A 19142-nucleotide genomic window follows, 5' to 3' on the forward strand; every position below is an offset into this window, starting at 1 on the left:
CAGGCAGGGGTACCTTAGTCTAGCTGGGAGCACAGGGTAGCTTCTCTTCAGCCCATGGGCTCTGCTGCCTCGCTCCAGGGCCAGGAATGCTGACAGAATGAATCCAGGGCTGCCAGCAGAGAAGGGACTCCCCCTCCAGATCCTGTCCTGGCCCCAGGGCCCTGCTCTATGCACAAAGGTATCACACCTTTGCTCTCTCCAACCATAAAGGGTGGAAAAAAAAACCAAAAAAACCTAGATAACCTGCTTACAGAAGTGTAAGACACACATACAGCAGAGCCTGTGAGGGCTCTTCAAGGCTGGGGCTGATCCTTGACCCCACAGCCACAGGACCTGAGGAACTGTGGGGCAGGGCAAGGGGAGACTGTCCCATACAGGAGCATGGCTCAGGCTCCTCCAGGCTCTGCAGAGCAGGGAACACCCCTCCCCTCCCTCCATGAAGGCTTTTACACCCGTCGAGCTGCATCTCCTCAGCAATTAGAGGGCAGCCAGAGCTGGCACCAAACCCAGACAAGCATCGTGGGCTGCAGCCAGCGGGTCAGGCGGCCCAGAGGGAAGAGACCAGAGTCCAGAGGTGGAAAAAAGAGAGAGGAATCATCTTTATTTGTGAAGTGTTAACAGATGGAACAGTTCAATGCTACCCAGCAGTAAAGGTGTTAGATTCCCCTGAGCACTTGTCTGCTCACAGGCCCCCACGCCACACACACACTGCGCTGGCTCAAGCACAAGCACACGCTGTTAAACCTTAAAAACTGCCCCCAGCCCCAGCTCACCCTGACCCTCCCCACTGCAGAGACACGAACAACCCATGGAATAAGTTACAGCAATGATTTATCCAGCATCCAGCTCCTGGCTGCCTGTTTCAGAGTAATCAAGGACAGCTCAGCAGGAGCTGATTGGGAATCTGCCCGACTGGGACATGCCAGGAACGAGCCCTTTGTCAGGGAAAGGTGCAGCCTTGCTCCTGGTGATGCACTGGGAAAGACACAGAACCCATTCCTGAATCCTCTGGTCAGATCAGGTCATCCCCCTACAGCCACCAAAGCAGCTCCTCCCTCACCCCCACAAGCAGGTGGGACACAACTGAACTCCCACCCCCCTCCCCACTCTGTACCAACATGAAATAACCTAGGACAGAGGCAGCCAGAGACCTACACTACCAGGAACAAAGGATTTACATTTACAGGTAGAAAAACCCTCCCACGACTCTTTAAAAAAAAAAAAAAAAAGTGTACTTTATATTCTACAACTTAAGTTTCCTCAGAAAGTGAAGTAACTGAATCGCAAGGACGCACTAGAATATTCCATGGTGCTATTTTTACCAAAAAATTAAAAGAAAACAAAATTGTCCAGACGAGTTCTTCATCTACACATCACCTGGCAGGGGAGAAAGAAAAGCCAGTTAGATAAATCCTGTTGCACCAGTACAGCTGCACTGGGCTGGAAGGGGCTGGTGGAGCCCATGCTGGGCCAGAAGAGCCTCTGGCTTCTGCCAGAGCCCCTCAGCAGGCTCAGAGCTGCAGCTCTTGCTCCAGGCTCTGCCTGGCACTCACCTGGCCCTGCTCTTAGTTTGCGTTTCTCTGGCGGACGTTCTTGTCCTTGTGGTTTGTGGCATTGCTCTTCCTGGGAAGGGAGAGGAGTGTGAGGAGAGGGAGAGCAGGAAGTTCCCCCACCACCACCCACCTCCATTAATGTGACTCAGGTCTAAGCAGAGGGTGCAGATCAGATCCCAGAGCAGGACAGATACCTGGTGCCACCCCAGGTATGTGTGGTTGACACATGGGGACATTAAATGAACTATGGGGTGACATCTCCCACTGAGTATTATCCCACACCAGCCAGCTTTTATCTTTGAATAAAGCTTTTATCTTTGGAGCACATTCCCTGGCTGGATGAGATCTACCAGTACAAATCTGGCTAAATAGGAAGAGGCAAGGTACTCACAGTGGTGCAGAGCCTCCATCATCATCTTCACATTCAGGACAGCACAGAAAGAGAAAACCAAAAACAAACAGTCAGGGAAGAGGACAAACAAAGTGACCTCTGCCTCTCCTTAAAGCAGTGGGAACTGCATTCCTGGCAGCTATTCCACCACCACTTTAAATTGAGAAGGGTAGAGCTCCTCTGGGTGAGATCCCCTGCCCTGATCCATCCCCTGTGCTCACCCCCATGGCACCAGGACTTGGGATGGCTCCCAGATCCCAGCACACTCACAGCAGGTAGAGGGGAAGCCAAACAGGATGTTTCAGGAATGAGGCTTTAAGCAGCAGCAGCAGGAAGCCCTTCTCCCTCCCCACACGTTGTGATATCAAAACAAACACTGCACACCACGTTCTGAGCAGCACAGCTAAGGAAACACCTCTGCCAACACGTGCCAAGCCCTGCAGCCTTTCACCAGCTCCCTGAGGCCTGTCACCTCCTAACAGGAGGGTCCCAGTTGTCTCCTTTGCTCCTCATCATCTCTTCTGCAGCCCTGGCTCCCCCTGAGTCCCACTGGGGCTGCCCTGGGCACCAGGATCTGCTCAGGGCTGGTGAGAGGATGGAGGCAGAAACACGGCTGGAACTACCTTGGACTTACCATGTGAGGTGGCACCCAGCAGCAGAGAAAGGAAGAGTGGATAGGTAACACCAGCAAGGATATCAGCCCAAAGACAGGCCAGACTGTCCCCACCCCACCCCAGGGGACAGGAGTGTCCAGTTCACAGAAAGTACTGGGGGGAACTGGCTCAGACAGGCCTTACTGTCACCTTTTGGGAGAGGGAAAGCTACAGAAACTTTGAGGCAGAAAGAGTCACTTCATACCAGGGAAGTGTAAAGCCATGTGTTTACCACAGGAGTGTAAAGCTGTATCCTCATCCATGAGCATTTGGGAACTTGAGCTCCTCTTGCTAAGGAGCATCAGGACATTCCAAAACATTCACCTCTCTGTCAGAGCATCTGCTACAGCTCTGACAGGTCAGCACCCCACAGACCTGGGCTGATGCCATCACAAACCAGATCACAGAGGGTTTGTGCTGGGAGATGAAGCTACAACACCTTTAAGACAGCACTTGCCTTCCAGCCAGGGGTGTCATAGGGCAAAACACCTGCTTGTGAAACTGCCTGGAGTGGAATTCCAAGCCCTGAAATCAGGGGAGGGATCTGACCTTTAGCCCCTCTGCTGCACCTCTCCTGAGCCTGCTCCTCGCAGGGGGCCAGGGGCCCTGCAGGATCCCAGGCAGGAAGGATACAGAGCATTCACACTGCATTGTTAACAGCATCAGATAAAGGAGCCTGACACAATGCAGATCCTCACTGATAAGGAAAGGGAGGAGCTGGTGCTTCCAGAACAGATTAAAGATAGTACTGGCTCTTTGAGATCCAGGATGTGTGGATCTGATGACCCAAAACATCCTGAACCAAACACAAATTAAGCTAAGCCTGGTCTTACAGAGCCACTGACACAGTCCCTCCCAGTTCAGCAGCACCACAAAAGCTCCAGTAAGTATTTACAAACCACCTTGTCCAGAGTGGGAGCTGCCAAAGCAAATCCAGCTCTGCAGACACTCAAGGGAAGCACTTGAGCAAGGAGCAGAGGAACTGGTGAGACAAAGGGTCAGGCTGACCTGCACAGAATTCTTTCTTGCCCTAGATCTCACTGCAGGACTGTCACAGACAGTGCAATTACAGGCTGAAGTGGCATAGTACAGACTGGTTTCTGAAGTGCCCTGAGTACCCTCAAACCACCCCTCCTCTGAGAAAGACACCTCAGAACTCCCTTCCAGCCCATCCTGCAAGACTCAAACCACTCGATCCTCCTGAACACTTCAAACCCAGCAGCCTCTTACCGTCAGGAACCTCATCTGGCTTCCTCCTCTTCTCATAGATGAAGATGATGGTGACAAGAACCAGGACTTCTGCCACGATGCCCAGGAAGGGCCAGAGCGCTGCCAGGCGGCTGCGGACGCGCAGGTTCACCGTGGCGTCCCCGCTGCCGTACGAGTTGGTGCCATTGCAGAAATAATCCCCCGTGTCCTGCTCAATGTCCAGCTTGAGGATGCGCAGCTCTGTCTTGTTGCCACTGGATTTGATGATGTATCTGCCAGAGGCGTTTTCCAGGAGCTGGAGGGAGGAGGGAAAGAGGGATCTCAGGGCAGTGCTGACTGAACATCACAGAAATTCCTTCTGGAGTGCTGAGCTGAAACAATTCTGCACAAGAGGCAGTAGGGGAGAAGGAGCAAACCACAGTACTTACCCCATGACCACTTTTGTGCCAGGACCAAGAGGTGACAGCAGGGAAAGAGGGATTCTTGCAGGTCAGCACACCCATGTCCCCCTCATTGCCATGCTCAGACTTCTTGTATGCTGTCACCTGGGGGGCAACTAAACAAGAAGAAAAAAAACCAGACATCTCATTATAGAAATCACATAGATTTGTACTTCCTTCAGCCCACCTCACCACAATCAGCTACCCTAAACCACAGCCAGGGTGTTCTTCTCATAGTTTGGAATTTTCAAAGAGGAAAGTGCCCCAAGCTGCTTCAGGAAAGGCTCAAACAGATTTGTCCAGCAGGTATTATCCCTCTATCCATTCATTATTCCTGTGGGAACATGCCCACACAAGGCTGGCTTAATGCAGGACCTCAGGGCTGACCCTGCAGCCACAGGGAACAGCCATTCAACCAGCTGAAAAGACACCACAGCAAAGTGTTTAGGAGGTCACAGCTTCCTCCTCAGACCCCAGGAGCAAACAGATGAAATTACCAGAAATGTTCACTTGTCCTTTTATCTGCGGGTTTGCTTCGAAGACGCACTCGTAGACACCAGAGTGCTCCTCCTTCTTCCCATCAATTCTACAAAAAACAGGATTCAGGTAAGCACCCAGCACACCTCATCCAGAGATACTGACCTCCAGACTCATGGAATCAGACACCCACAAGCATCAGCAGAATTTTCCCCAATCCAGCAGAATATTTATGCTGCACTACAGCAAGCCAGCTCTCCACTCTCCTCACACACTGAGGGTGGCAGAAGAGGGTTTCATGTGCACCACGTCTGACACGAGTCTGTCAAGTCACTGATCACTGTTCCAGCCCAGTGGAACACAGGGCAAAGCAGTGGCAAAGATCACCCAGGCCAGGCTGCTCTGAATTGATCCCTGCATGGAGAAAAACCCTCACATTCTCCTTCCTGTAAAGCTGCTGCAATGAGATTTAGTGGATTATGCAGCCCTGCAACAAACATCCCATTCTGCTGCCCAGTAATACCCACTTGAGGGAAGGGGCCCACAGAGTTTGTCCCATGGCTGCACTGGGACAAGGGGCTGTTTGTTAGTTCTGCCCTGCACGGAGCTTCCCACTTCCAAAAAACCACTCAGCTGAGGAATTGAGGTCACGCGAGGGAGGCTGGGTTATAAATACTTTAATCCTTGTTCAGCTCCCTGTTGCTATGGGGAGACAGGCACGTCTGCACTGCCATACAAAGGGACATGATGCCTCCACAGCTGCTGGGTCAGTGCCAGCCAGGCCTGACTGTAATCAGAAAGGAAAGCTCACTGCACTGCCACAATAAGGCTGGTATTCCCACAGCTCCCCTGCTCCTTCTGGGAGAACAGCTGGACTCTGGGAAGGGACACAAAGCCCCAAGGAGAGACAACATGCACTGGAGCCACTCACTCCACACACAGGGAGAGGGAAGCTGGTGGCCTGCCCAGAGCAGGGTTCCTTCAGAGCTCTGGACATTGAATAATCACAGTCCATCTGAACACCTGCTTAAAATCAGGAAATCTCTTTTTAAGAGGATATTTGTGGCACAAAAATGCCCCTTCCTCCTCCTTTTTTTCTCTCCTCCTCCCCATAAAGGAGAGTGTTGGGCCTTACCAAAACTCTGTTAAACTCATCTTCTGCTCCACAATCCCAAAGCCCCACCCCATCAGCAGGGCTGCAAGAACTCAGCCCTGATTCCAGCTGACAGCAAACCCCAGCTGCTTTCTGGGAAAAAAAACCTTCCAGTGCTCAGGTTGTGACCTTGCCCTGACACTCACGTGTAGCTGGTAAAAGCACCAGGGTTCTCATCCTGCTCCACGATCTTCTCCCTGTGAATCCACTTGTGGCCCGTGATGGTGAGGTGTGGTGCAGTCATGTTACAGCTGAGGATCAGCTTGCCAGAACTCTCACTGACATGAGTGGTAATTTCAGGACCTGCATTCATAAAGAATTGGATTTAAGTTAACCTGGGGTATGGCAGAGCTGATGTGGTGCCCATGAACCTGCAATGCAAACCCCACAGCTCCTTGTCTCTATTCCCAGCTTCCACTTACCTTCACACAGTTCCCTAGCAGACCTGACCATGCCACACCAGAGTCCCCAGTGCCAGGTGAGGGGACCTGGGGTGGCCACACTGGCCCTGCAGCTGCTCCCCACACCAGCAGCATCTGTGTCCTGCATTGCTCCAATCTCTGTCCCTACCACGGGGGCAGAGCCCAGTGCTCAATAAGCAATGGAAAAGGTCACTCTGAAGGGCAGAGCACGGCTCTCTGCTGCTGTCAGCCACCACAGCACTGATATGTCAACACCTCCCAGCACCTGAGCAGCTTCAGGCACCTCCAGGTAGCACAGAGGGTAGCCAGGACCCTCTGTGATGAAGGGGAGCAGACAAGATGTGGCAGCAATACGTGCATCACCTGAGGCAGCCCAAAGGGCTTAGCTAGAACAACTCCAGGGAGAACACAGAGCAGTGACTCTGAGAGGTCCTGGGCCTCATGTGCCAGGCAGCAGTAAATTATGCAACCTAAGATGACTCAGGCATTTCTACTTGTAGGAGGCTGTCCGAGAAGGCAGCTGCCATCAGCAGCACCACTGCACAGCCCCAGAGCCACTACAGCCCCTACCCTTCCACCCCATCTCCATCCCTCAGAAGGGATGACAGGCAGGGCTGACAGGCATTTTGCTTTCCCTCCTATCCAAATTCCACTGGAAGAAGGGTTCTGCTGGAGTTCTGTACTCCATAGCACATTTCTGCTGAAAAGGCAGCTCTCCTAACTCCAGGATTCACAGGGAGACCTTAGCAGGGCTTTAATCTCCCTCCCAGGTTTCTACCACTGGCAGCAGCCTGGGGTTCTGACGAAACCCAGCCACGTCCACAGGACAAGCAACAACACCACACTCAAGTGTCACGCAGACACGGCCATTTCAAAAATGGTTGCACCTCAGACCTCAAAGCAAGATTTGTTTCCCCAACAGTCTGGGCCACCAGCACGGAAGCGAGCTCAAAGCAGGGCTGCTGGAAGGAGCGGGAGCTGTACGAGCCGCAGGGAAGGGCCGCTGGTCAGTGGTGGTTGGGGCAGAGTCGACCACAGAATCGAGGCTCAATTCTGCAGCCAGGGCTCGGAGGCTCTCGGGAATAAGCGGCAGGTTCCAGGTTCTTTGGCTCCGGAAAAGGCGCGGGATTTGCCGGAGGGCGAATTGGTTGGGAAGCCACAACCCTTTTTGAGTAGGGCCATTCCGGGTCAAGTCACAGGTGGTGGGGAGATTGACAGAGGGTGGGAGTCTCTCAGTTCTACAGCTGGGGTGGGAAGGTGAGGGGAGCTTTCGGGAGCCACAGGACACAGGTGCAGGGGTGAGCATGGCAGGAGACTCAAGACACCAGTGTCCGAGCAAGTGCCAAGGCCTCGGAGCGGCCACTCACGTTCGATGACAAAAACGTTCGCCTGGGAACGGATCCACTTGACTTTGGGGCTCTTCGACAAGTGGTTGCGGTCGGGGTCGTTGCTGGCCCGGCACTCATACATGCCCGAGTCGTCGCCCGTGAGGTTTGCGATGGAGATGGTGCTGGTGGAGTGCAGGTTGTAGGTGGCGTTGATTTTGACACGGTCCTGCCGTGCGCCATCCCAGAGCTGGGCATAGGTCTCATTGGGGTCGTTGCCCTCAAACCACCACTGGATCTCAGGGATGGGATTGCCAATCGCCTCGCAGTACAACTCCACGCTGTCCTGAGTCAGTCTCTTTTGAGACAGCGGTGACTTTATAAAGCCAGCTATGAGTTGAAGAGGTATTAGTGCAAAGTGTTAGTGCAAAGCAAGAATTCACCTTCCACAAGCAAAAGTAACTCTGGGCGACTAAGAAGAGGCTGTGCACCATCTCCAGATCAGCACACTCTTCCCTCCCTCCCCTCCACACTCTGAACTCTGCCTGGCTCAGACAGGGCTGCTCATTTTGCATCTCCTGCAGCTCTGCTGCAAAACCAGCACAAATACCCTGGATATCCTGGCATAGCCCACCTGCTGTGAGGGGCAGTTGAGGATGAAAGCACTGCATTTGTGTTTCAAGGGCTTCTGCAGCCTCCACATTCCCCAGGCTGTGCTCTGGCACAGTGATGCAGCACCGTGGAGGGTGGGGACAGTGAGGCAGCAGAACCCTGACCAAGCCCCCTCCCAGCCCAGTTTGAGACAACTGCAATGGGAAGAGGGCTCAACAGGAAAAGGGCTTCACTGTGCCCCTGTGGCCCCAATAGGAACGTGTCTGTTCCCCCTGGCTGCACAGCCCGGGGCTGCCTGACAGTAATTTGGAGCTGGCTGGGGCCCAGGCCCCCCCTTGCTGTGCCTGGCACAGCCACACGTACTGGCCACACACACTGGCCCCTTGCCTGCCCACACCCTTGTTCCATCCCTCAGCCCCACAAGGAACTCCTGAGCACAACCCCGAGGTAAGAACTTGTTTGGGGGAAGAGGAAAAGCCTTGCAGTCCGCAAGATGTCACAATCCAGGCGAGGAAATGTGTAAATTTGTTGTCATACAAACAGTGAAATCCGACTTTTCATCTCGGGCAAGACCAGCCTGCAGAGCTGAGCTGGTTAAAAAACAGACTGGAGCACAGGCAGCAGCTGCAGGCTGGAATTTGGATATTTTTCACTCTGCCCTTGCAGCCAGAGGCCGGAGGGTGCAGTTGGAATCAGCCAGTCCAAAGGTCGGTCCCTGTGCTGCAGGGAGCCAGGGAATGGAGCTGCCAAACGCCCTCAGCCTCCAGGGCAGGCACGGGGCAGCAGCCACAGCCCCAGGAACCCTTCCCAGGGCAGGCAGGAAGGGAGGCTCAGCAGCTCCACTTCGGGAAAAGCCATCAGGCACAGGTTGAGGTCACTACGTGACTCACCCCCAGCCAGGTTGCAGGAGGGGTTGAGTTTGAGACACATCCTTCCTGTACTAACAGGCAGCTCGCACCCCAAGAACCTTCCAGGAATTAATTTGCTCGGTTAAAAGCACTAGGTGATTATACACAGCCCTCCATGGATGCACCATGATGTACAGGCACAGAGGAAATGGGCTTAGGAGAAGTTTTTGGGGGGTTTTGAAAGCCTGAAGATGTTTTAATGAGGAATCCTATGGCTTCTTTTTGTGAGAGTAGGAACAAATCAGTGTCACAAACCCAAGTTTGCTCAAACTCAAGGAAGACACAAGTTAGCCTGCAAGCTAAGCTTGACTCCTAAAGAAATTAATTCCACATTTTTCAAAGGAAAAACTAGATTTCTTACTAAAGCTTTGAAAATCTTGAAGAATAAGCAGGCTGAAAGAGAAAGGACTCCCCACGGGTGGGTGACCAAAGTACTCCTAGGAGGAGGCAGACACTAATTTTAACCAAACAGAAGGTTCAGGGATACCCAGAGACATTATGGGATGAGGGTATCAGCTGGGTCCCATCCCAAAACCACTGACCTGTGTGCCAGAAGGGGTTTTTCCACACCACAGGCCTGTGATCAAACACTCCCAACCCTGACAAGCCCTGGAACTGCCCACAGCACTTGTACGAGCCCGTCTGCTCCAACTGCAGCCTGAATTAAAGCGGGCACTGGTAAAGATCAAGGGTTTTACAGCTACAAGGTGATTACTGTACGCTGACAAAATAAGCTGTGCAAGGTTATTTGCTCCGAGTTAGAGGGTGCCTCGTGCAGTTCAAACAGGTTAAAAGGCTCCAGCAAGCAGCAGCGAGTACCATTTGCATTCCCATGGGATTAACGTCCTCCCTGTCCCCACCAGAAAGCTGAGAGCAGGAAATCCCCACCGTGAGCTCTCTGTGCTGGGGAAGGCACCTGCTGAGCCCAAGGCACAGGAGCACAGCCAGCACCAACCCATTGGGATCGATCAGGGCAGCTGCCACTTTTCCCAGGGAGTGAGGGGCTGCAAGTGGGGCTCAGCTCCCAAAGCCCAGACACTCCTCACAGAGCTGAGCCAGATACTTCCCCGGGCACAGCGTGGTATCTGAGCCAGAGGGACAGCAGGGAAGGAAGGGAGACCAGATAACATTCTCCAGAGTCACCTTCAAACTAAAAACAACCTCTCCCCCCGCAGAGGGAGGAGTCCCCGGGGTGTTTGCAGCAGTGGGAAGTGGCTGAGTCCAGCCAGAGCCCCACTGTCCCACAGGGCACACGTTCCTGCCTGGCCTGACCTTTGTTTCTCGGTTTGGGAAGGGGATAGTTGAGGATCTAACACTTTTTGCATTTTAAAATAGCTATAAAAACTGTCATTAAGCTTTGCACAGCCAGGTCAAAGTCAGGGTCCCTCCCCCCGAGGGCACAGAGTCCAGGCACACACACCGACCCATACTCCATGGAGTGAGCTGCTATCCAGTCTGCCCCATAAAGCCAAACATAAACATTACAAAGAGGCCAAACCCCACTTTCCAGCCCTCACTCTGCTCCCTCGAGGCACCAGCACGGCTCCACACCAAGCCCAGGCATGGCCAGGCAGGACATGGGCATTACACAACTGATGGGGCAGCTGGGCTTTTCAGAGCCAGGATAGGAACTGGCTCCTCCACGTCCCACAGGCAGGAGGGGAAACCCTCAAAGCCACAGAGGGAGCGGGATGCGGCCAACCTGGGCGGCTCCAGGTGATAAGTGTGGGGTTTAGTGAGAATGTGCCCTGCAGAACTAAAACGCAATTCTGTAGCAAGAAACTATCGGAGCACACGCTTCGGTTTTCCAGGATCCTCCCACTCTTTCGCCTTCACTCTCAGGGTTTGCTTCTACTACGCTGAATTAAAGAGTTAACAGGCTACAAATTGTTTTAAAGTAAGCAAAACGCCAAACAGCCAGGACCAGCTGCTTGCCACCGGCGACCAAACCGAGCCTCTTCCATTTGCACCGCGTGCACGAGGCTGGTCCGGAGGCTGCGGGGAGAACACGGCCGAGTTTGCCATGAGCTCCTCCAAAACCTGAGGAGGTGAGACGTGGATCCCAGCACAGGGCAGGGCCCGCTCATCCCTGCGGGAAAAGCTTCAAGCGCCCACCCGGGGCTGCCGGAGCCGCCGCCCCGCGCCGGACCCGCTCCCGCCCCGCGGATTATCCGCAACATCTTTAGGGTTTAAAGCTCGGGAACCCATTGCTGCTCCTCAGCCGCGGAAACCGGGGAAGCGGCTACGGGGAATAAACTCCTCGGTTTTCCTAAGGAGAAAACAACCGAGCGCGGCTGAAAGTACCGGCGGACCCCACCGCCCCTCCGGTTAAAGAGATCAGCGGGCACGCGGTGCGCCGGGGCATCCTCCGCCCGAGCCTCGGGGATGCCCGACGGCAGCGCCGAGCCCAGCCCGGCCCGGCCACGCTCCGATAGCCCCAGGACGCCTCCGTTCCCCCGGCCCCGGCCCCGCCCGCCGCGGACGTGCCCCGCCGCAGGCGCCCGCGCTGCCGCTCCTCCCCCCGCGCCCGCAGCTCCCGGAGCCCACCCGCGGGGCTGGGATCCCGCCAAGGCCCCTCGGAGCCCCCGCAGGATACCCCTCCGTTCAACCCCGCACTGAGCCCCCCAATGGGCGAATTCCCCGCCACCCCGGGCAGCCCGAATGGAGCCTTGCAGACCGGAGCCACCCCGGCCCGCCCGGCCCGGTCCGTACTTGTCCCCGCGGCGCCGGCGGCCATCGAGCACAAGACGAGCAGCGCCAGGACCGCGCGCGTTCCCGCCGCACCCACCGCCATCTCCGCACGCGCCCCCGCCGCGCCGCGCGCGCGCTATAACCGCGACCGGGGGCACCGGGGGAGGTGGGGCCATATCGGGCACCGCTCCCTCGCCCCCAGGTCAGCCAATCGCGCGGCGCTGCGTCCCTCACGCCCCGCCCACCCGGCCTGGTGCGGCCAATCAGATGGAAGATGACACCGAGCGCCTTCTCATCTCTGCTGGCCCCGCGGGCAGAGCCGGTTCGGGCCGGTCCCGGCGCGGTCACGCCCACCGGCCGGGGCAGCCAATGGGAACGCGCGCTGGGGGCGGGGCTGAGGGTCCCAGGAGACGCCCCGGTGCTGCCGCTGCCCCGGGCGGGTCCGAGACCGCGGAGGAACGGGGGTGGGGGGGCAAACAGATCTGCACGTGTCCGGCCCTGCCGAGCCGGGGCACGCACGCACCGGGGGGAGCACCGGAACCCAGCGCCCCCCAGGCCGTGTGGCTCCTCGGGGCGCAGCGTGGGCAGAGTCACGGGGGAACCAGCGGGTCCCGGCTGTGCCGGAGGCACGCGGTGGTTCCCGGGGCCACCTGCGGGTCCCCCGCACAGCGGGATGTGTGGAAGGAAACCGGGCAGCACTTCCTCAGCGCAGGGAGTCCGGCACAGACGGACAATGGCTCCTGCGGACACCGCGGGGCCGCTGCCAGGACAAAGCAGCCGGTCCTGTCCCCCACGGCCCCCTCCGGCCCTCAGCACAGCGCCCACAGCCCGGTCAGGGCTGGCCTGAGGTGCAGGGAACGCAATCAGCCCCGGGCTCTCAGTGCGGTCCGTGGGGCCAGGGGGGCAAGTCCCCGCTCCATCCCAGCTGGAACTGCCTGATAACCCCAAGCAGCTGGGCAGACAACAAACAAGGCAGCTGGGGCAAAGAGGTCTCTGCAGGACGGCAGATTTGTCTCCAACTCTTCGCCATCCCAGGAGTGAAGTCCTGACTGAGTCAGCCATGGAGCACTCACGGCCGGGGGTACTGGGCAGGGGGGCTGGAAAAGCCAAAACAATGGGGCCATAGGCGCCATCCCCCCACCACGTTCTCCGCGGGGATCTGCCAGCTCCTCCCCGAGCATTTCTTGCCCATGTCCCGCCCACCCTCATCCACTGGCCGGGCTCGCCTTGCACTGGGGGGATTTGCAAATACGGCTCCTGTGGTGCAGAAATTCGGTGGAGTATGACACCCGGGGCACCCGCAGGCTGAGGAGCTGGTCCTGATCTGGGTGGCCTCCAGCATCCAGCACTGGGGAAGGAACTGGTCACAAAGAACCAGCAAAGGCAGAGGGCACATGGGCAATGCCCTGGGATGGGGGAGGCTGCTGGGGGTGCACAGAGCAGCCCCCCAGGGAAGGAAGGAGGGGCCGGCTGTGAACAAGCAGCCGGGGCTGCTGCTCCGTGCCGGCCGGGTGACCTTGGAAGCCGTTTGCCAGGCCTGAATAAAGCGACAATAATCCTATTCACCTTTTAGCCTCATTTCCTAAGGCAATAAAGCACATGCCCGCGCCGCGTGCAGTCGCAGGTGTCACTCAAGCCCTGATCCCATTTGCACGACTCCATGCGAGGGAACTTTTGCTCATTACCCCTCTGACGAGCTTTGTGCAGCAGGAGCAGGAGCCTCAGGCAGGCGCTTTGCCAGGGCCTCGTCCCTGCCCTGGCTCTGACTGAGGCTGCTCACCCCATCCCAGCGGGAGAAGGTGCCAGCAGAGCCCCGGGCTGGGAGCTCACCACAGTCTGGGGAGCTCCCCGCAGCCTCTGGAGCTCGCATGTCCCAGCCGGCTCTGGTCTGTGGGCTCAGGGCACACCCAGCTGGGATTAGAGCAGCTCCTACAGCCCTGGGCACCCATGGAGCACCGTCAGCTACCACTGAGCACAGGCAGGTCCTGCTGCCTGCAGGGAAAGGAGAAGACAAACACCTTCCCTGTGCAGCACTGGAGGGTTTGGATCAGGCAGTGACTGAGTGTTGGCTGCAGCTCCCAGGATGAGGGGACTGAATGTTGCCCAGGTAGGGCAGAGATGCTCTTCAGACGAGAGGCAACCCTGCCTGCACACTCTGCAAAGTCGAAAGAGGGTTACTGTGAGACCCACAGCTGCCCTGCAGTCCTAGGAGAGCAGCCAGCCCATCTAACCACAGATCCATGCCAGTCCACGTCTGCCACAAATCCCTTGTAGCCTGGGCACAGACCTGGCAGAACTTCACCCATGCATCACAATCCTTCCCTGGAAGAACTTTATTAAATAGTGTCCAAAAAAAACCCAGAAGCAGAAATACTCAGCATGACCCCATCTCCCCAGCTAGTTAAAAACCACAACCATCCCCATACACTCAGTGCTGGTGGCTGCTGCGCAAGTCCTCCCTGGTGCTCTTCTCCCTGCGAACACAGCTCCAGCATCATGGGCAGGGAAGGCAAAAGGGTCCTGATGGCTGCAGGGTGAACCCCAAAAGGTGTTGACAGTCAAGACAGCACCCACATGCTGACCCCCCACAAGCCCCATAAGCTCCTACCCCATGAGGCTGAAAAGAAGCTGAACATACCCAAATGAGGGGCAGCAACACCAGGCCTGGTTGTCACTCCTCAGCCAGGCAGAGCCACCAGCACCTCAATTTCTGTGGCTTTGTGAACACCCCAAAACAGCTTCCCCCTCTTCACCCACCCCCCACGAAGTTTATAAAATAGGGGGTTTATTTTTTTCCTAGAAAGACAGCGATGGGATTTCCTTTGCAACAGCAGAACAGTCTCCCTGCGAGGTAGAGTTAATTTCAGGGCTGACAGATCCTAAATTCAAACCAGTTTGTTCTAGTTGAGGTAACATTCAGCAGTTTATAGTAAGTTCTGCAATGCCAGAGGCCCATCAAGATTCCTCATTGCCGGAGTCATCCTCATCACCATAACAGCTCTCTTCTTCTTCCTCCATCTCATCATCCTCATAATAGTCATCATAAAAGAGGTCTGAGCCCTCATCTGGGGCTGGAGTCTTGGTCTTCACACAGTACTCAGCCAGCGTGGTGGGGACCTTCACTCCGTCCCGCTCAGCGTCCACCTTGGTGCCCAGCACTTGCTTCCTGGAGAATGACAAATGTGGGGTGAGAACAGAGCTCTGCACCACAGCCCTCCAGAGCCCGTGTCCCACAGGATCCCAGTGGAGTCAGTGCTGCCAGGCCCAGGCTCAGCACACACCTGATGATGTCCGTGTACTCCCGGTCCTTCCCTTTGCTCTCCTTCCATTTGCGGTACATCACGGAGGCGTCCACGTTGGCAGGGGAAAACGTGTTGGGCTCATTCAGCAGCGAGATCACACTCAGCAGAATGGTTCTGGCATTGATAAACATGAGCAGGTCAGAGCTGAGCCAGGTCAGCAGCACCCCAGCAGTGCCAGCAGCCTCACTCTGTCCATGAGAAAGCCTTGTGCTTTCCACAGCAGAGAGGTCCCAGCAAAGGGGAGCAGGCCAGGCAGGGGCCAGCAGCACATGGGCTGTTGGGCTTACACTCATCCACACACAAGCTCTGGCTTTTCCTCAGCAAAATTCAACATCCCAAGAACCTTCTCCTGTCCCCATCCTCCCACCTTCCCACCCCTGCCTTTGGATGAGCCTCCTGCCTGCAGTCCCAGCCCTCACCGCACGTTCTGGGTGGGGTTCCAGCGCTCCGATGGCAGCTCCCCGCTCTGCGGGTCATCCACGGGCGGGTGCAGGATGGAGATGCAGACATCACCTGTCTGAAAGCACAGGAGAAATAGGATCCTCAGGAGCTGCTGCCCCAGCATCTCCTCACTCACTCTTCCCTTTGGCTGAAGCCAGGTGAGGCAGCCCCAGCTGTCCCTTCAGTCCCATAGGAGGGACACAAAAGTGGACAAGCACCCCATGACTGCCAGCACCGCACAGGTCAGGCTGCACAATGCCCAGCACGCTGTGCCCCTGGCATGGGCCCCAGGGCCAGGCAGGTCACCCGCCCTGCAGCCACTCTTGGCACAGACACAATGTCCCCAAGCGTGGGAGCCATCAGGCCTGCAAAGCCTGGCTGACCTGGAACTAGGACAGCAAAGGGCTGTCGTGAGCTCGTTAGTGGTGCTCCCTGTGCCAGGCACTCATCGCCAAAGGCACTGAGTGTCCAGTGCCAAAGGTTGGCATGTGCATCCAGTGCCATCACAATAGAGGCACACGTGTCCACTGACTGTCCAACAGCCTCCTTGCTGTGCTGGGGGACCTACCTCATAGATATTGGGGTGCCACATTTTGGTTAGGAACCTGAAGGCAGGAGGAGAATAGGGGTAGTCGATGGGAAACCGGAGACGAGCCTGCAAGGGAACCATAAGGAGATGTCAACACCAGCTTGTGAGAAGGAAGGGACAAAAAAAAAATCACACAGCTTCTGACAACTCTGGGAAAAAAGAACCTCTGCCAAGCCTAGCTGGGTGCCTGCTGGGACAGAGCCTCTGCACCAGCCAGCTCTGTGGGCAGAACACCAGCCCCAGGGGCAGGATGGATGCTGGCCCCAGGGGCACCTTATCACCATAGAGTGGGGTGAGCAAAGGGACTGCGACCAGCAGCAGCTGCTTGACCCCATCTTGCCCATACCCTCCTGTCCAGCAGGGCCCATGGGTACCAACCCAGTGCTCTCCAATGCAGAGGAACCAGCAGGAGCTCGCAGTGTTGGCACCCAGCACAAACCCCACATCAGCACACAGAACCAGGCAGAGAGTCTGGGTCATCCTCCAGAGTTGCTGTCAGGGACAGACCATGGCTGTGCCACTGGAGGAAAGTCTGTTTACCCTTCAGAGCTCACAGGAAGGAAGCATCAGGTGTTTGGTGCTCTGATGAACACACCGAATCTAAAAATAGCCTGTCACTTCTGAGAACAGACACAGTCCAAACTGGCCGCAGTGCACAGCTTGGGGGCTAAAAATAAAATCACATGAAGCTCAGGCTGTAGCCTAGGGCTCCAGCAGGGACACTCAGCCACCACCAGCTCCTCCCACAGCCACCAAGCCTGCGGGGCTGAGACTGGGCAAAGAGGGGGTCACTGTCCATCTCTGAGTGAAGCCTCAGAGGGCACAGGGACCTACAGCAACATCCCACAGTCCTCAGAGCTGTTCCCCAAACCACCAGCACCAGGAATGCAAGAGGATGGGGGCAGCTTCTCCCCGTGTGGCTGCACAACTTCCCAGTGACTGATTCAGCTTTCAGCTGTTTCCAGGCCCTGGGAGCAAACTGCCAGATCAAGACTCAACACGAAAACTCCCTGAACATTTCTTGCTCCCTCTGTTCATGTACAAGAGAATCCAGACACTGGATCCATGGCACAGGACAGGGGGTGGAAAGAGGGAAAAGTGCAGTGGGGGCCGTGTTGTGTGTGTGGTGTGCAGGGCAGTGACACTCGGCCCCATGCTGGGCTCTGGCCAAACAGCTGAACATCACAGAATAATCCCTTTTGTTGTGTCAGAGGGGATCAGAACAAAACCAGCCGAGGCAAAGCGATGGCAAAGGGGGCTTGGACAGCAACAACCCCACCCTGCTGTGTACAAACAGGTTGGTGTCTCCATAGGCTGGAGAAGACTCAGCCCCTCTGCTCTCCTCTTATGCACCCTCAGAGCCGAGTTTGGAAGCTCTCAAGCACACAACAAGACCAAAAGTGGCTGAAAGGGTGAGAGTTCAGAGGGTCTCATACCAAGATGTTATGGGGAAAAAAAGCTCCACTTCAGTGGAGAGATGAAATCTGGCTCTGAGGCACCAGCTTTGCCAGCCCCGGAAAACAAACACAGCTAACCCTGGCTGACTCACCCTGTGCATCCCCACCCTGACAGCAACAGGATGAAAACACAAGAGCTCAGTGGAGGAGGCAGGATGAGAAAGAGGAAGAAAACAGCTACCCCAGGTTGCACAACACCTGGGAAGAGTGCATACACATCCTGCCGAGGGGCCTCCAAACACCTTCATCCACCTTAAACCCCAAACCAAGCCACAACACTCACTCCCCAGCCAGCTCCCTGCTCCCACCCTGGGCTGTCTCTGCACTCGAGGGACCTTTGTCTCTTCCCTCCAGCCGGGTGGCAACGCCTCGGATCCTCTCCAGGAGAGGGAACATCAGCGACCTGGAGCCCGCTGTCCTGCACCCTCACACCAGGGGTCAGGGGGGTGGTTCAGGCGGAGCCCCCAAAGGGGCCGAATGCTTCTCACAACGAAGGGGACCCTCGGTAGTTTGGTAGCAGCCACCTGCGCTCCAGCTCCCTGCCAGGAGCACTCTGAAGCCCCAGGGTTCCCCAGGTGTCCGGTTAAAGACCCAGCTCTCCCTGGCCGTCAACACGCCCACAAGCCCGGGAGCAGCTCTGCCACGACCCCCACGCCCACTCGGGACACCCACCCTCACCCACAGCCCCCCAACAGGGTCTCACCCCTTCCCAAAACACCCAGCACATCCCCCGATACCGCCTGCTCTGCCTTCGGCCCCCTCCCTGCCCCATCTCCCCCAACACCCCGATCCTTCCCCGCTGCCCCCACCGCTCACCTTGAAGTACCCGCCCTCGTAGTGGGTGTCCGGGGGGCCGAAGATGGCCACGTCCCAGGTGTACAGGTCCCCTTCGTCCACCAGCCTGACCCGGAATCCTTCCACGGGCTCCTCCTGCAGCCCCTTCAGCTCCAGCAGCAGCGCTTTCTGCGAGCTGGGCACGGGGGGCCGCGCCATGCCGGTACCGGGGCTCTCGGGGGGCGCAGAGCCGCTGCGGGGCGCGGGGGGGCGGCGGGACCGGGGCCACGCGGGGCACGGCGGGGGCTGGAGTCCCGTGAGGGGCGTGGCCATGGCGGGCACCGCCCCTACGGGCGCCGCCGACCAATCAGAGTGCGGGGCGGGGCAGGTGGTGGGCGGGGCGGCCCCGCCGGTGCCCGCAGCGCTCCCGGTCACACCGTCTCACCGAGCGAATCCAGCGATCGGCAGCCGCCCCGGGGCTCCCCAGCACACAGAATCCCGGCCCGGATCGCAGCCCCGGGTCATTCTGCAGGTGCCATACCTGTGTGACAGTTCACAGCACCTGGAACGGGAGCAGAGGCTGCTCCTGGCACGGCCGCAGCGGAATGATGCCTCTGGCATCCCCGGCTCGCACCTCGCTTTGTGTCACATCCCGTCAGCTGTGCCTGCGTCAGGAGCCGCCACCCGCAGCCTCACCCACACCAGCACCACGTCCTGCCTGCAGGGAGCAGAACATCCGCCCAAC

General features: G+C 57.1%; 2 protein-coding genes across 2 annotated transcripts; both read right to left on the reverse strand.

The window, feature by feature from the left end:
- Nucleotides 1–575: 575 nt before the first annotated feature.
- On the reverse strand, nucleotides 576–11952 carry BSG (basigin (Ok blood group)). Its single transcript, XM_079328352.1, has 9 exons — nucleotides 11856–11952; nucleotides 7666–8013; nucleotides 6023–6179; nucleotides 4744–4832; nucleotides 4235–4362; nucleotides 3828–4101; nucleotides 1945–1969; nucleotides 1554–1623; nucleotides 576–1377 (listed from the first exon to the last, which is right to left on the reverse strand). Exons 1-8 carry the CDS (start codon nucleotides 11935–11937, stop codon nucleotides 1566–1568), a joined length of 1161 nt encoding a protein of 386 aa, XP_079184478.1. The 5' UTR covers nucleotides 11938–11952; the 3' UTR covers nucleotides 576–1377; nucleotides 1554–1565.
- A 2200-nt stretch (nucleotides 11953–14152) lies between these two features.
- On the reverse strand, nucleotides 14153–18745 carry CDC34 (cell division cycle 34, ubiquitin conjugating enzyme). The gene is made up of 5 exons (XM_079328346.1): nucleotides 18440–18745; nucleotides 16146–16232; nucleotides 15556–15653; nucleotides 15116–15250; nucleotides 14153–15000 (listed from the first exon to the last, which is right to left on the reverse strand). The coding sequence occupies exons 1-5, from the start codon at nucleotides 18728–18730 to the stop codon at nucleotides 14790–14792; spliced, it is 822 nt and encodes a 273-aa protein (XP_079184472.1). The 5' UTR covers nucleotides 18731–18745; the 3' UTR covers nucleotides 14153–14789.
- Nucleotides 18746–19142: the final 397 nt, after the last annotated feature.

Source organism: Erithacus rubecula (genome assembly GCF_903797595.1).
Source record: "Erithacus rubecula genome assembly, chromosome: 28".
Taxonomy (NCBI): domain Eukaryota; kingdom Metazoa; phylum Chordata; class Aves; order Passeriformes; family Muscicapidae; genus Erithacus; species Erithacus rubecula.

Coding starts and splice junctions, on each gene's coding strand:
- BSG (XM_079328352.1), bottom strand. CDS start 11,937: ATGGCGGTGGGTGCGGCGGGAACGCGCGCGGTCCTGGCGCTGCTCGTC. Junction 8,014..11,855: donor CGCCGGCGCCGCGGGGACAA/GTACGGACCGGG, acceptor TTCAACTCATAG/CTGGCTTTATAAAGTCACCG. Junction 4,833..6,022: donor GGTGCTTTTACCAGCTACAC/GTGAGTGTCAGG, acceptor TGTTTTTTGTAG/AATTGATGGGAAGAAGGAGG.
- CDC34 (XM_079328346.1), bottom strand. CDS start 18,730: ATGGCCACGCCCCTCACGGGACTCCAGCCCCCGCCGTGCCCCGCGTGG. Junction 16,233..18,439: donor ACGAGGGCGGGTACTTCAAG/GTGAGCGGTGGG, acceptor GTTCCCTTGCAG/GCTCGTCTCCGGTTTCCCAT. Junction 15,654..16,145: donor GGCACCCCAATATCTATGAG/GTAGGTCCCCCA, acceptor CTGTGCTTTCAG/ACAGGTGATGTCTGCATCTC.